Below are 16,320 nucleotides of genomic sequence, written 5' to 3'. Positions count from 1 at the left end.
TAAGCCTGGCCATGTTTCCGGCAAGTCCAGGCAGTGCTGTCGGTTAACCTGGCGGGACAGGCAGAGTTGAGCTGGGTTTAGCGCTGCTTGTCTGCGCTGGCTGTGGGCCTGGGGGTACTGCGCTCGTCTGACTCCCGACGTCTCTGGCCACCCCCAGGCATGGGGGGGGGGGCACTCGGGTGGGGACGGGACAGCGCCGGAGAGCCGGGATCAATCCTGGCTGCGGATGAGGTGCAGGTCTATGCGGAGAGTGTTTTGGCACGTCTCCCTCCTTCAATCATCATGCTGAATTATAATGTCCCGCCCCCATTGCCTGCTGACCGACTCTCTCTCGTCCAATCAGCGCCCTCGATCGGCAGTCCCACCCCCACTGTCTCGCAGAAAGCAGAATTTCACCGGGTTTTAAAATCCGGATTACAAAAAATGGGTGGGGGGCTGTCCCCCACCTCTCAAAATAGGGGGCGACGAGTCCACCTCCCTCCCCCCCCCTGGTTGTGAGGAGGGATGGGTTGGTGTCCGTGTGTCAGGTGGGGTTGGTGTACAGGTCCCCAGCCACGCCCTGCTGTAGTGAAGATGTTGGGGGTGTTGGCCGGGTGGTTTCTACCAGCAGAGTGGTCTGAGATACCTCCAGATACCCTGGGCCTGTGGTGTTGGACAATGGATGTACATGGGCGGGGAGGGAGCTGCTTTTGGGGCAGCGTTTGAGCCAGAATTATTGGATGTGAGATCCCACAGCCCACCATCTGAATCTAGATTGTGTGAGGATACCCCTCCCCCCCCCCAACCTTCCCCCACCCCCCTGCCCAATACCCCAGAACCCAGGGTCTTCCTGCATGCAACCAGCCACCTGGGTTGACCCCGGACTGTGAACAAGACGTGTTGGATCCCTGATTGCATCCCGACAGGACGTTCCTTCCAGCTAAGACGCTTTGGAGAATGCTGTGCTACTGATTCTGTGACGGAATCACGGGAATTCTACTCATCAATTCCCATTTTCCCCTTGTTTTCAGTAAACACAAACCCCGGCGTGATTCCGTGTGTGGAATGTGCTGCTCTGGAGACCCTAGGTATCCGTATGCACCTCCCCCCCCCCCCCCCTACCCCTTACCTGATGCCTGCTTGACACCTCTCAGCTCCCTGCCATTGTCTCCCTCCCTGCGTGCTCTCTCTCTCTCCCCCTCTCTCCCTCTCTCCCCCTCTCCCTCTCTCCCTCCCTCCCTCCCCTGCATCCGGAAACAAACTTAGAGAGCCCTCTCTCTCCTTATGTCTGCTACCTGCCCCTTCTCGCTCTCTCTCCAGTCGAATCAGCTTTAGATGAGTCTTGCCCACTGTTAGAGAATGTTAGTTGCTTCTTTAGTTTACAAATATAGTGTGGAGACAGGCCCTTCGGTACATTGAGCCCACTCGAACATCAGTTCACCCTAGATCTATGTCATCCCGCTTTCTCACCCGCTAGGGGCAATTTACAGAGACCAATTAACCTACAAACCCGCACGTCTTTGGGAAACTGGAGTACCCGGAGGAAACTCATGCAGTCCCAAGGATAACGTGCAAACTGCACAGACAGACAGCACCCGAGGTCCGGATCGATCCCGGGTCTCTGGCGCTGTGACACAGCGGCTCTACCTGCTGCGCTACTGTGCTGTCAGGAGACACAGTCAATGGTAAAGGCGTTAGAATCACTCCCTGTTAGTAGTAGCAGGAGTAACACTAGATAGAGAGATTGCAGCTGGAATAAAATATACAAAGTCCATATACATTATAAATGGTGGAAAAGGTGTGTTTAAGTGTCAGTTGCTGTCACGCGCTCACTATAGCTCTTTCCCAGAGGGGGATCATTATTTAGTCTCCCGCTCTATACTAGTGTTTAATTTGTCACCGTAACTTGGGGAAGCGACACTGTTTGATGACAAGGATTCAGTTTATTTTTGGCACTCATAATTCCTTGCATGTATCTGTATGACTGGTCTTGCCTTGTCTGTGTACGACTCTCTCAAACAGTCTGCCCGCTCATTCTCAACCTCCCCCTCTGCCCCCAATTGCCCGCCCGCCTGCTCGCGCCAGTTATGTTTGCATGCTCTCGGTCTCTCACTCTGCATGGGAAGCCGGCATGTTGTACTTCGATAGAGAGCTCCCCTGTAAAACAGACCGTGCCCGTCAGAACTCAAGGCCTGTTTCTGCAAATGGGGAAGGTTACTTGATCCCGCCACACAACCTGTTGTGCTAAATGTCAAGTGGATTTCCATTCCCAGTGTGGACCGGGCGACACAGCACATCAGGGCCAGATTACAATGTGGGCAGTCTGATTTCATGCTCAGTCGCTGGGGCTTTGGTGGAACAGTATCTGTCTGCTTGGTGGTTATGGTCCGTGGTCATACATATACTGAGATGATGGAGAAACCCAGTGTGAGTAGGAGTTCCCGGCCCATAGAGTGAGGGTGGTGAAGTATGGGAGGATGCCTGGTGCATGGCGGAGTGACGGGGGTGAGAGCTTACCTTGTAGTTTCCTTGCGGACATAAGGTGATGATATAAATACCAAGAGTCTGTACTCTATGTAGAAACAGGAACTGCAGATTCTGTTTTTTTTTTAAAGATGCAAAGTGCTGGAGTAACTCAGCAGGTCAGGCAACACCTCTGGAGAACATGGATTGGCGACATTTTAGGTTGGGTTTGAAGAAAGGTCTCAAACTGAAATGTCACCTATCCATGTTCTCCAGAGGTATTGCCGGACCTGCTGAGTTACTCCAGCACTTTGTGTCTTGTTTTGTGTTCGATTGTCATCCCAAGGAAAACAACGTCCCTGTTGCTTGTGGAGAGGTGTGTGAATGTGGCCCAGAATATGTATCCACTCCGGGAGGAGATTCTGTGGACAAGACGGCTGCAGTCAGTAAAAGCACGGTCCCTTTAGGTTCAGGTTAATGCCAAGATACAGTGAAAAGCTTTGCTTTGCATGCTAGTGAAACAGATCAGATAACACCATACAGAAATACAATTGTCAAACTCAAGTACAATAGATCAAGCCAAGGGGAAAATACAGAGTGCAGAATATAGTTCTCAGCATTGTGGTGCAGTAGTCCCGGGACATAGTCCAATGTCCGCAATTGGGTAGAGGTGAATCAGACAGTACCCTAGTTTATGGAAGGACCGTTCAGAAGCCTGATGACAGAGGGGAAGAAGCACAGCTGAAGTTCCACTCCAACATACACTTTTTCAGCAGCTTAGGGAAGGGGGTGGGGAGAGGTGCAGGACTTGTGGTGTGACCAGTGCTCAGGGATCTTTGGGAGTTTGACTGGAGAGCAACCAAGGACTGGTGAAGCATCACACCTAGGTTCATGTGAGAACAAGGACAAACCTCCCGGTTTAAGTTGTGTACACCGGTGGCGTTGGTCAGAGCTGCTGGAGACGGCCTGTGGTTGGAGTCAGAGGGTGGTCCACTTTGTCCACTTGCCTGACCTCTGAGACAACATCACTATAGCGGGTGTCTGGGCGCCACATCCCGTTGGGAAAGTAGGAATGGGGGGGACAAGGACCTCCTGCTGTTGCGGCATTGTTTGTGTGGGGGGCAGGGATCAGTGAGGAGTGGGGACCAAGAGGAAGGCATGCCAGTGGTTGGGAGATGGGGTAGGTGTCCCAGGGGAGGGGTGTGAGTCAGTCTTCAGTTCGGCAGCAGTGAGATGTTGCCAGGAGGATGGGCTGTTACTGACCGGTGGTGTGTGTCGGCACCGTGTGTCCGTGCCAGAGGGGAGAGCTGTGGCCTGTGTTGGGACGCAGTGCTTTGCCGGGACGGTGCTGTCTTGGTGTTTGGACGATCTGCTTTGCCGGGACATAGAAACATAGAGAATAGGTGCAGGAGTAGGCCATTCAATATGATCATGGCTGACCATCCAACTCAGTATCCCATTCCTGCCTTCTCTCCATACCCCCTGATCCCTTAAGCCACAAGGGCCACATCTAACTCCCTCTTAAATATAGCCAATGAACTGGCCTCAACTACATTCTGTGGCAGAGAATTCCAGAGATTCACCACTCTCTGTGTAAAAAATGTTTTTCTCATCTCAGTCCTAAAAGATTTCCCCTTTATCCTTAAACTGTGACCCCTTGTTCTGGACTTCCCCAACATCGGGAACAATCTTACTGCATCTAGCCTGTCCAACCCCTTAAGAATTTTGTAAGTTTCTATACGATCCCCCCTCAACTTTCTAAATTCTAGCGAGTACAAACCGAGTCTATCCAGTCTTTCTTCATATGAAAGTCCTGACATCCCAGGAATCAGTCTGGTGAACCTTCTCTGTACTCCCTCTATGGCAAGAATGTCCTTCCTCAGATTTGGAGACCAAAACTGTACGCAATACTCCAGGTGTGGTCTCACCAAGACCCTGTATAACTGCAGTAGAACCTCCCTGCTCCTATACTCAAACGGACAGCACTCTCTCTGTGTTGGGACACTGTGCGTTGCCAGGACGGTGCTGACCTGGTGTTGGAAAACAGAGCATTGCCGTGTTTGCTGCTGAGATGGGGGGATGGTATCTGAGACGGGTGGTGTGTGGTTGGCACAGGGTGTGCCCTGTATCGGGAGATGTGTTGGCGGCATGGTGCTTCCTCTGGTGCGACGTGGTGCGTTGCAGGGGTGATGTTTGGGTGGAATTATCACCAGGACGGTGTCGGTATGGAGTGATGCTGGGCGGTGCTTTATTGGTGTGGTGAGTTGGTGAAACTCCCATGCCGTTGTGATGCGGTGCATTATGGGGTTGAAGCAACGTGAAGTGTAGCCAGGGTAATCGTTTATTACAGTTTAGTTTATTGTCACGAGAACCAAACTTTTTGTTGCGTGCCAACCAGTCAGCAGAAAGACTACATGATTACAATCGAGCCATTCACAATGTACAGAAACAGGATAAAGGCATGTTTAATGCCGATAAAGTCCAGTCAACTCCAATTAAAGATAGTCCAAGGGATGAGGTAGATGGGTCTGGACCACTCTCTAGTTGGTGATAGGATGGATCAGTTGCCTGATTACAGCCGGGAAGACACTTTCTGAATCTGGAGGTGTGCATTTTCACATTTCTGTACTTCTTACCTGATATACAGAGGTACAATTGTACAAAGTCACAATTCTATGCGGTCTTGGTTTGAACTGATCTCAAACCATACTGTGAAGCATCCCAATAACATGCTTTCAATGGAGAATCTGTAGAAGTTGGTGAGAAACATAGACATAGACATAGAAAATAGGTGCTGGAGTAGGCCATTCAGCCCTTCAAGCCTGCCTTCACCATTCAATATGATCATGGCTGATCATCCAACTCAGTATCCCGTTCCTGCCTTCTCTCCATAACCCCTGATCCCTTTAGCCACAAGGGCCACATCTAACTCCCTCTTAAATATAGCCAATGAACTGGCCTCAACTACCTTCTGCGGCAGAGAATTCCAGAGATTCACCACTCTCTGTGTGAAAAAGGTTTTCCTCATCTCGGTCCTAAAAGATTTCCCCCTTATCCTTAAACTGTGACACCTTGTTCTGTGAGAGTTGGGAACATGTCAAACCTTCTAAGGGAGTAGAGGTGTAGATGTGCTTTCGAGGCCATTGCTTTGATATTGCTGCTCCAGGTTGAGGCAATGACCCCTTGATCCTTTACCTCAATGGTCTCAGCGTTGAGACCTTGTGCGTTGCTGGAGGATGTGTGGCCAGGATGGTGCTCCACTTGCATTGGGTCACTGTTCGTTGCCGGGCAACTGGTCGTTGCCGGGTCACTGGTCGTTGCCGGGTCACTGGTCGTCGCCGGGTCACTGGTCGTCGCCGGGTCATGGTTCGTCGCCGGGTCACTGGTCGTTGCCGGGTCATGGTTCGTTGCCGGGTCACTGTTCGTTGCCGGGTCACTGGTCGTTGCCGGGTCACTGGTCGTTGCAGGGTCACTGGGTCGTTGCCGGGTCACTGGTCGTTGCCGGGTCACTGGTCGTTGCCGGGTCACTGGTCGTTGCCGGGTCATGGTTCGTTGCCGGGTCACTGGTCGTTGCCGGGTCATGGTTCGTTGCCGGGTCACTGTTCGTTGCCGGGTCACTGTTCGTTGCCGGGTCACTGGTCGTTGCCGGGTCACTGGTCGTTGCCGGGTCACTGGTCGTTGCCGGGTCACTGGTCGTTGCCGGGTCACTGGTCGTTGCCGGACCATGGTGTATTGGCGGGCTATGTTGTGACTCCGGGACAGTGCGATACCGGGATGTGCTGCTGGGATGGGCTAACTCTCCCATGTCTCTGCAGCAGCAAGGTGAGCCTGAGGGAGCGTTTCTCCAGTCCCAAGGGTCCTGGCGGCAGAGGCAATGGTCCAGAGCAGGGTGAGGTGCGGCGATCGCCCAGCGCCGACCACATTAATGAGAGCCCCGACAAGGTACAGAAGACCTGGAGCTTCACCGACAGGAGCCGCTTCCGGCACGCCTTCCGGCTGAAGGGAGCAGCCTCACGGCACAACTCCGATGGTGTGTGGACATGTGTAGGGGTGACAATGTGGAGGGGTGGCAATGAGGGCGGGGTCGCACGGTGGAAGGGCCACACGGTGGAGGGGCCGCACTAGAGGGGCCGCACGGTGGAGGGGCCGCATAATGGAGGGGCCACACGGTGGAGGGGCCACACGGTGGAGGGGCCGCACTAGAGGGGCTGCACGGTGGAGGGGCCGCACTGGAGGGGCCACACGGTGGAGGGGCCACACGGTGGAGGGGCCGCACGGTGGAGGGGCTGCACTAGAGGGGCTGCACGGTGGAGGGGCCGCACTGGAGGGGCCACACGGTGGAGGGGCCGCACTGGAGGGGCCACACGGTGGAGGGGCCCACACGGTGGAGGGGCCACACGGTGGAGGGGCCACACGGTGGAGGGGCAACATGGTGGAGGGGCCGCACGGTGGGGGCCACATGGTGGAGGGGCAAACACGGTGGAGGGGCCGCACTAGGGGGCCGCACTAGAGGGGCCGCACTGGAGGGGCCACACGGTGGAGGGGCCACACGGTGGAGGGGGGCAACACGGTGGAGGGGCCACACGGTGGAGGGGCCGCACTGTGGAGGGGCCACACGGTGGAGGGGCCACACGGTGGAGGGGCAACACCGCACGGTGGAGGGGCCGCACGGTGGAGGGGCAACATGGTGGAGGGGCCGCACGGTGGAGGGGCCACACGGTGGGGGGGGCAACACGGTGGAGGGGCCGCACTAGAGGGGCTGCACGGTGGAGGGGCCACACGGTGGAGGGGCCGCACTGGAGGGGCCCACACGGTGGAGGGGCCGCCGCACGGTGGTGGGGGGCCGCACTGGAGGGGCCACACGGTGGAGGGGCCGCACGGTGGAGGGGCCGCACGGTGGAGGGGCCGCACTGGAGGGGCCGCATAATGGAGGGGCCACACGGTGGAGGGGCCTCACAATGGAGGGGCCGCACGGTGGAGGGGCCGCACTGGAGGGGCCGCACGGTGGAGGGGCCGCACTGGAGGGGCCGCATAATGGAGGGGCCACACGGTGGAGGGGCCTCACAATGGAGTGGCCACACGGTGGAGGGGCCACGGTGGAGGAGCCACACGGTGGAGGGACCACACTGGGAGGGGCTCCACTAAGGGAAGGATTTGGGATGGAGATAGACACAAAATGCTGGAGTAACTCAGCAGGACAGGCAGCATCTCTGGGGAAAAGGAATAGGTGATGTTTCGGGTCAAGACCCTTTTTGGGACTGCAGGTATCGGAAGGGAAGCAAGAACAAGCAAGATGTGGAGACACCTGGGTATAGAATAAGCTCGATGGGCTGAATGGCCATCTGTTGGGGCGGCAATGTTGTGGATGGAGGGGGTGCTGATGAGGAGCGACTTTCATTGGACACTGGTCCCGGAGACCCCTCCCCTCTGCTGTTTCCCATGGTCGTGCTGTCTGTCTTTCAGACCAGGGCAGTCTGCCCGATGAACTCATCCCAGACAACAGGAGCTACCAGTGCGAGTTTGTCTCGGACGACCTGACGCCCGGGCTGAAGGTGTCCATCCGAGCCTTGTGGTAAGACCTGGAGTCCATTTTGACCTCCTGCTGGGAGATGGGGGTGGGTCTGGGGGGGGGGGGGGGGGGGGGGGGGAGGTGGGTCTGGAGGGGGTGGGTCTGTGGGAGGTTTGGGGGATGGGTCTGGGCCTGGGGGAGGTTTGGGGGGTGGGTGGATCGTGGGGGTGGGTGAGTTGTGGTGGGGGTGAGTGGGTCTGGAGGGGTGGGGGGCTGGGTCTGGGGGTTTGTGTCTGGAGGGGGTGCGTCTGGGGGAGGTTTGGGGGTGGGTCTGGGGGGGTGGGTCTTGTGGGGGATGGGTCAGAAGCCCCAACATAATAATAATTAATAATAAATGTTATTTATGGGCGCCTTTCAAGAGTCTCAAGGACACCTAAACATGGTGATCCTCTTGCTCTTGACCAAAGCAGTTGGCAGTTGGAGGGAGGAGGGTGGGGGAATATGGGTCAGTTGTATTTGTGTTGGGCGGGCAGGGATGTGGGGTGATAATTAGTTTTGGAAGTCCAAGTAAGCCCCCACACCCAACCATTGCCCAGCCCACCTCCCCTGTAGGCCGTAACTGTACGCCACCTTTCATTGCCAAATAGTTATAAAGTTCTGTAACAACTGGGTCTTGAAACTGGTGCCAAATTTCGCCACTCTGTACACTGTCTCAGTGCACTACTGCTATACACTTGTACTATATCTCAGATGCTAATCTAAGATGTATCTAAGTGCTCTTGAATGGTGATACTTGTACTGAACTGGACACAAAGATGAATTTCACTGTACCTCGGTACATGTGACAAAAATTACCATTGACCCATTGAGTTGGGTGTCTGGCAGAGGCCAAAGGAAGGGTAGAATTGCCCACCATAGCTCCTTGCAGACCCAGCATTCCCCATCCTGTTGGGTCTCCAGGTCTTGCTTTGTCTCTCTTCCGTTGCAGTATCATGAGGTTCCTGGTTTCCAAGCGGAAGTTCAAGGAGAGCTTGCGGCCGTACGATGTGATGGATGTGATTGAGCAGTACTCGGCTGGACACTTGGACATGCTGTCCAGGATCAAGAACCTGCAGTCCAGGCAAGCACCTTTTCTCTGCCCCCACAGCCCCTTCCAACGGCACACTGCGGGTGACAGTTGCACCAACAACAACGCACACTTGTTACGCCAACAGGTGGCTGACAACTACTTCTTCCGGGGGAAGACACCATCTGTCCCTTCATCTGGTTCACTCAATGTTGTTTCCTAGCCCAAAGGCCAATGTTTTCCTTCCCAGCACCAAGTAATGGAGTAACTCAACAGGTCAGGGAGCATCTCTGGAGAACATCTCTGGAGTTGACGGTTCGGGTCGGGACACTTCTACACATCATTCGCCATAGATGCTGCTTGACACACTACGTTACTCCAGCACTTTGTGTCCATTTTTGGTATAAACTAGCATCTGCAGGCCTTTCGTAGCCCAATCTGGCCTGCACGTGACTTCAGGTTAACAGATAGATGGATCAGCAAGGCAAGGCTAAGGGGACATGACTTGAGAATTAAGGGACAGAAGTTTAGGGGTAACATGAAGGGGAACTTCTTTACTCAGAGAGTGGTGGCTGTGTGGAATGAGCTTCCAGTGAAGGTGGTGGAGGCAGGTTCGTTTTTATCATTTAAAAATAAATTGGATAGTTATATGGACGGGAAGGGAATGGAAGGTTATGGTCTGAGTGCAGGTATATGCGACTAGGGGAGAATACGTGTTCGGCACGGACTAGAAGGGTCGAGATGGCCTGTTTCCGTGCTGTAATTGTTATATGGTTAAGTGAGACTCTCACCTTGGCCAGCATGGAGGAGTTGGGCTGAAGGGTCTGTTTCTCTACTGTATATTTCTGAGTAACCAGATGCATCTTAATGAGCTGGGTGTCCTTGTACATCAGTCACTGAGAGTAAGCATGCAGGAACAGCAGGCAGTGAAGAAAGCTAATGGCATGTTTGCCTTCATAACAAGATGATTTGAGTACAGGAACAAAGAGGTCTTTCTGCAGTTGTTCAAGGCCCTGGTGAGACGACACCTGGAGTATTGTGTGCAGTTTTAGTCTCCTGATTTGAGGAAGGACATTCTTGCTATTGAGGGAGTGCAGCGTAGATTCACAAGGTTAATTCCCGGGATGGTGGGACTGTCATATGATGAAAGAATGGAACAACTGGGCTTGTATTTACTGGAATTTAGAAGGATGATAGGGTATCTTATAGAAACATATAAAATTATTAAGGGATTGAACAAGCTAGATGTAGGAAACATGTTCCAGATGTTGGGGAGGTCTAGAACCAGGGGCCACAGTTTAAGAATAAGGGGTAGGCCATTTAGAACTGAGATGAGGAAAATCTTTTTCACCCAGAGAGTTGTGAATTTGTGAAATTCTCTGCCTCAGAAGGCAGTGGAGGCCGATTCATTGGATGCATTCAAAAGAGAGTTAGATAGACCTCTTAGGGCTAGCAGAATCAAGCGATATGGGGAGAAGGCAGGAACGGGGTACTGATTGTGGATGATCAGCCATGATCACATTGAATGGCGGTGCTGGCTCGAAGCCTCACTCCTGCACCTGTTGTCTATGTTTCCATGTTTCTAATTGCCTCTGAAGTGACCCAGAGTGAATACCTCATAAGCCCCGCAAACACTTTTATAATACAGGTGGACAGGGTGTTGAAGAAAGGTTTTGGCATGCTGGACAATATCAGTCAGGAAATTGTGTATTGAAGTTGGGGAAAGGTTGGGCAGGCTAGGACTTATTCCTTGGAGCGCAGAGAAGATCTTATAGTGTTGTATAAAATCATGAGGGGAACAGATAGGTTGAATGCACAAAGTCCTTTTCCCAGGGTAGGGGAATCAAGAACCAGAGGACATAGGTTTAAGGTGAGAGGGGAAAGATTTAATAGGAACATAGTGGTAGCTTTTTCATACAGAGGGTGGTGGATATATGGAACGAGCTGCTAAAGGAAGTAGTTGAGGCAGGGACTATAACAGCATTTAAGACACTTGGACAGGTACATGAATAGAAAGGTTTAGAGGAATGTGGGTAAATGGGTTCAACTTAGATGGGGCATCTTAGTTTGCATGGACATGTGCTAAAGGGTCCGTTTCCGTGCTTTGTGACTAGGACAAGTGGAATCACCATCTGTTCTTGAACTTTAAACAACCATTTGCGATCAGGAAGCTTCTAACCATCCCTCAACTTTTTCTTTCAGAGTAAAATGCCCCAGATTGTTCAATATTTCATGATTTTAGAAGCTGACGGTTCTGATCTTATCCTGAGGTAAAACGTTAGTTTATCTCCTCCATACCTTGCACAAAGCAGAAGCTGCTGAGATGCAGAACCGTGGCTGGTGCAGTATAATGTAGGGAATTGTGAGGTTATTACTGCTGGATAATAGAAAGACTGATCAGAGAGATTGATCAGACAAATTGTTATAATGCTGGAAGTGTGGAAGATGGCGGCAACTAAACTTAGACAATAGGTACAGGAGTAGGCCATTCGGCCCTTCGAGCCAGCACCGCCATTCAATGTGATCATGGCTGATCATCCCCAATCAGTACCCCGTTCCTGCCTTCTCCCCATATCCCCTGACTTAGTAATCACGAAATATTCTTAGATATGTACAAAAGATACTTAGAAATTATAACCGTAATACTGGCCTTTCTTCCAACTGATACTTTACGTTAAAGCTGCACGGAGCCGTGGTCAGTACCCATCATGATAATTCCACTGGACTGAAGGTCCCAGAATGCAGGAGTGAAGGTATCCATGAACAGATACCAGTGTCAACAATGCTTGTGTGGATAGACTGCAAACATTCAGTTTGGAATCTCTTAAACATGGAGATTAAAGAGTGAATTACTGATTCATTTATTGGTGATTACAGGATTTGGTACATAGAAACATAGAAAATAGGTGCAGGAGTAGGCCATTTGGTCCTTCGAGCCTGCACCACCAGTCAATATGATCATGGCTGATCATCCATCTCAGTATCCCGTACCTGCCTTCTCTCCATACCCCCTGATCCCTTTAGCCACAAGGGCTACATCCCTCTTAAATATAGCCAATGAACTGGCCTCAACTACCTACTGTGGCAGAGAATTCCAGAGATTCACCACTCTCTGTGTGAAAAATGTTTTTCTCATCACAGTCCTAAAAGATTTCCCCTTTATCCTTAAACTATGACCCCTTGTTCTGGACTTCCCCAACATGGGGAACAATCTTCCTGCATCTAGCCTGTCCAACCCCCTAAGAATGTTGTAAGTTTCTAATCTCAATCTTCTAAATTTACGTACGATAAGTACGATAGTTTATTTTAGAGATACAGCCTTGAAACAGGCCCTTTGGCCCACCAGGTCCATGCCAACCATTGATCGCCCATTCACACTAGTTCTATGTTATCCCACTTTTTCATCCATTCCCTACACACTCTGGGCAATTTTTTACCGAGATCAAATTAACCTACAAACTGGAACAACAATGTAAACCTGGTGGTGCGTTTAGCCAAGAAAGAGGACATCTTGGATGTCCTAGAATGGAAAGTCTCATCTTGTGAGCAGATGCAGTGGCGATGGAGAAGTTGAGCGTGAGGGATGCCGTCTTTTCCACAGAGATGTGTAATAGATGTGGAGCAGGAGGACTGGACAATGAGAGGTCCAGAGCAGGACATGGTTTGTGGATCTTCTCTGGAGGACGGTCCCATCGCTGTGTTTCTGGAGGAACCCACGAGTAGACTTTCCCCTGACAAACGGCTCCCTCTGACCCAATGCTTAGGTATGCCAAGTTAACATTCTGTATGTGATGATACAACCTCCTTGCTGTCTCCTGATGTTGCTTCATGATGCATTTTGCTGGTTTTCTCTCTTATTCACTCTGCCAGGATAGATATGATTGTGGGTCCCCCGCCCCCTTCAACTCCCCGGCATAAGAAGCTTAAAGAAGTCCTCACCAGGTCCAAAGATTCAGTCCAATACTCTCCTAGGTTAGGCCTCATCAACAGAATGTTCTTTTTTTTCACTCAAGAATGATTATTCAAACAGCCAAACCCCTTCGACAGTAAGTAATGGGGATGATTAACCACAATAATAAAATCTGCTCAAATTAGCTTCAAATTGTGTCGTTAAATTTGTAGACCCTCTCGGCAGAGTCTCGGAGGGCTGGGTTAAGACGTAGAGGAGTGACTGATGAAGGGGTTTAGCTGGGAATGCTTGCACAGTGCGGCAGATGACAGTCAAAGCTTTCTTGCTTTCAAGCGATTGGGAGTGTTTGTGGTTCTTCTGCCAGGAGCTGAGCGGAAACCAGAGCACCAGAGCTTGGGGTTTGATGTTGCTGATGGACGTTTGCATGTGAGCATGTTGTGGAGTGAGCATCAAGTGAGGGCAGGAAGCATGTGTGAGGCGCTGTGCCAACCACTTTCACCCCGATATCCTGACACTATTGGCATGCTCTGTACAAAGTTACCATCTGCCACCAACCCGACAAGGAGCCTCACACAAAGAATCACAGAACCATCCCCAGTACAGGGCCACCTGTGTTTAGGGTGTCTCCCCCATTACCGGACCCCTCCCTGCCCTTCTCGGAGAGCAGTTCCCAGGGTCGGACACGACTGCAGGCAGCTTGTTGAGGTATTTCTGTGGACACGTTTGTCCTGGTGTATTAAAGTGTCATCTGTGTGTGTGCAAAACCTCTTGAACTCAGGATCTGTACACTTGTTAATCAGGGATGAGCTTGGGGATGGCAATACTTTACTGGACTGTTTATAAGATAAACAATTCACTGCGTTTGCAATTTGCACATGCAACAATAAAAACATAATTGAACCATTGAACCAAACCTTATTGCAGACTTTGCAACCCTGCAGAATCTGAATACTGCTCCACCTTTGCTTCCCCACTGCCTTTGTACCTGTTTAGTGAAGGACATTCAGTTCTAGTCCTTTAACCCATAACTACTTCTCCCAATATCTGGGCACTTCCTCTTTAAAGATGCCCCATAAAACTGTCCCTTTTGTAAGTAACTGACTGTGATGGTTGCACAACCTTCCTTCATTAAGAGTGGTTTATAGATGCGTAGGGTTCTTTCTTAATGCTGGACCGGTGGAAGAACAGTCACAGCCACGGCTCCATGCTGAAGTTGTGTACTGCACCCTCTCCCTTCTCCCCACACAGCCCTGTCACTGGTTTCCCCCTCACCCACCAGTCGAGCTTCCTTCAGTGAATTGTGTGTAGTTCAGAGAGGGGCCTCAATCTCACATCAGTCCCTCCCCTCTTGTGACCTCCCAGCAGTGCTCGTCATGCCAGTTGTTAGTCCATCCAAGGTACACAAAATTGCTGGAGAAACTCAGCGGGTGCAGCAGCATCTATGGAGCGAAGGAAATAGGTGACGTTTCGGGCCGAAACCCTTCTTCAGACTCAGTTAGTGTAAGTGTTTCCTTCTCATCTCTTGCCTGTCCGTGAGCTTTAGTTTAGTTTTAGTTTTAGAGATACAGCATGGAACAGGCCCTTCGGCCCACAGAGTCCGCGCTGGCCATCAATCACCCGTACACTATTCTGTTCTACACACTAGGGACAATTTACAAAAGGCAATTAACCTACAAACCTGCACGTCTTTAGAATGTTGGAGAAACAGGAGCACCCGGACTAAATAGGGGGAAATTGCAAACACAGCACAGGCAGCACCCATAGTCAGGATGGAACCCAAGTCTCTGGCACTGTGAGGCAGCAGCTCTACAGTTGTGCCACTCAGCTGGAGCTTTTCTCTGTAGACCATTGGGATGATGAGGCAGTGTCCACACTAGCGATGTCTGTGGGCACCAGGGCTCCAGTCTAACTCGATGTCTTTCACCCTCCATGGACCGAGCATCTTCTCCCATGTTCATCCACGACCCGAAATGCAGACTGACCCTCTGCCCCTCAAGCCCACTCGCCCAGCTGAGCTTTTCCAGAAGTTTTGTGGTCTTCTTGCAATTAATCTCGTGAACTACTTGGGGTGGTCGCACTGCAATCACCGACAGAACTGAACCCAACACTGAAATTTGTGACCACTGTCCACCCTGCTCTCCATCTCCCCCCCCCTCACACCAAGTGATTCTGTGTGTATACAGATGGTTATTACCACCCCTGACTGAGTGTGGAATAATTGTCTTTGTATATAAACGCTGGCTGATGCTAGTTTGTATATCTATTGCACTGTGCTGGGAATCTCTGGCTGGGAGATATGTACGAAAACCCCACTCCCCTTCGAGACCACCCTTCACCCTTACATATTGAACCTGTTACACTGGCGGCAGGGTGGTTTCTAACCAACCATACAGAGTGCCTACCTCTGCCCTGCTTCTCGACAACGCCATGTGTTTGAAGACAACTCACTTAACATCAGTAGCTGCCTCCCATAGATGCCTCCATTCCCTGCTCCATGGCTCGGTGTATTGCTGCCTGTTCCATTACCTGCATGTCGCTAGCACATTAGAGCTGCTTCACTGCGAGTGTCCTGATAAATGCTGCTCTGATCTGATTCAGGCTTTCGCTCAATCATTCCCCACCCTCATCATGAAAAAAAGAAAGACTACTATCCATTAATCCTCTCCTTAAAAAGAACCCCCTATCTCTGCAGACAACTCCTTCTCTTCCAAGAGCTCCACTAACCTTGACTCTGTTGCCATGCATCTACGATCCTAACCTCTGCTGATGATTGGTTTGTCGCTGGCGAGTCAGCGGCCGGTTTACATTCTGATCTATTTCCTGATCTGTTTCCCCCCACCCCCCCCCACCCCCACCCCACCCCCTCCATGCTAGGGTGGACCAAATCGTTGGCCGCGGCCCCCAGATACAGGAGAAAGATTGCTCCAAGATCCCAACGGAGCCAGACATCCCTGAGGATCCTAGCATGATGGGGCGGCTTGGCAAGATGGAGCGACAGGTATGTTTAGTTTTGCTTATTGTAACGTGTACCAAGGTACAGTCAAAGCTTTTACATTGCATGCAATCTAATCAGCAGAAAGATGATTTCATGATTTCATGATTTCAATTGAGCCGTCCACAGAGTACAGATACAGGATAAGGGTAACAGTGCAACATAAAGTCCAGTAAAGGAGATAGATGGTAACAGGATTGGTGATAGCAGCGCTGAGGGGGAGGATTTCCTGGAATGTATACGGGATGTTTTTTTAAACCAATATGTAGAAGAACCGAATAGAGGGCAGGCCATCCTAGACTGGGTATTGTGTAATGAGGAAGGATTAGTACGCAATCTTATTGTGCAGAGCCCCTTGGACAACAGTGAGTGACCATAATATGGTGGAATTCTGCATTAGG

The 16,320-nt window shown here is 51.4% G+C and overlaps 1 protein-coding gene across 1 annotated transcript in view; it reads left to right on the top strand.

Moving 5' to 3' along the window:
* LOC129707149 (potassium voltage-gated channel subfamily KQT member 2) overlaps nt 1-16,320 on the top strand; it is a 124,938-nt gene that overhangs the window by 92,445 nt on the left and 16,173 nt on the right. The window contains 5 exon segments of the mRNA XM_055651920.1: nt 1,011-1,067; nt 6,258-6,472; nt 7,906-8,014; nt 8,940-9,071; nt 15,802-15,925. Of these exon segments, the coding sequence (XP_055507895.1) occupies nt 1,011-1,067; nt 6,258-6,472; nt 7,906-8,014; nt 8,940-9,071; nt 15,802-15,925 (637 nt within the window).

The sequence above is a fragment of the Leucoraja erinacea genome, chromosome 21 (genome assembly GCF_028641065.1).
Source record: "Leucoraja erinacea ecotype New England chromosome 21, Leri_hhj_1, whole genome shotgun sequence".
In the NCBI taxonomy this organism is placed as follows: domain Eukaryota; kingdom Metazoa; phylum Chordata; class Chondrichthyes; order Rajiformes; family Rajidae; genus Leucoraja; species Leucoraja erinaceus.
The sequence above is the reverse complement of the archived record's forward strand: the minus strand, read 5'-3'. Positions and strand labels throughout refer to the sequence as shown.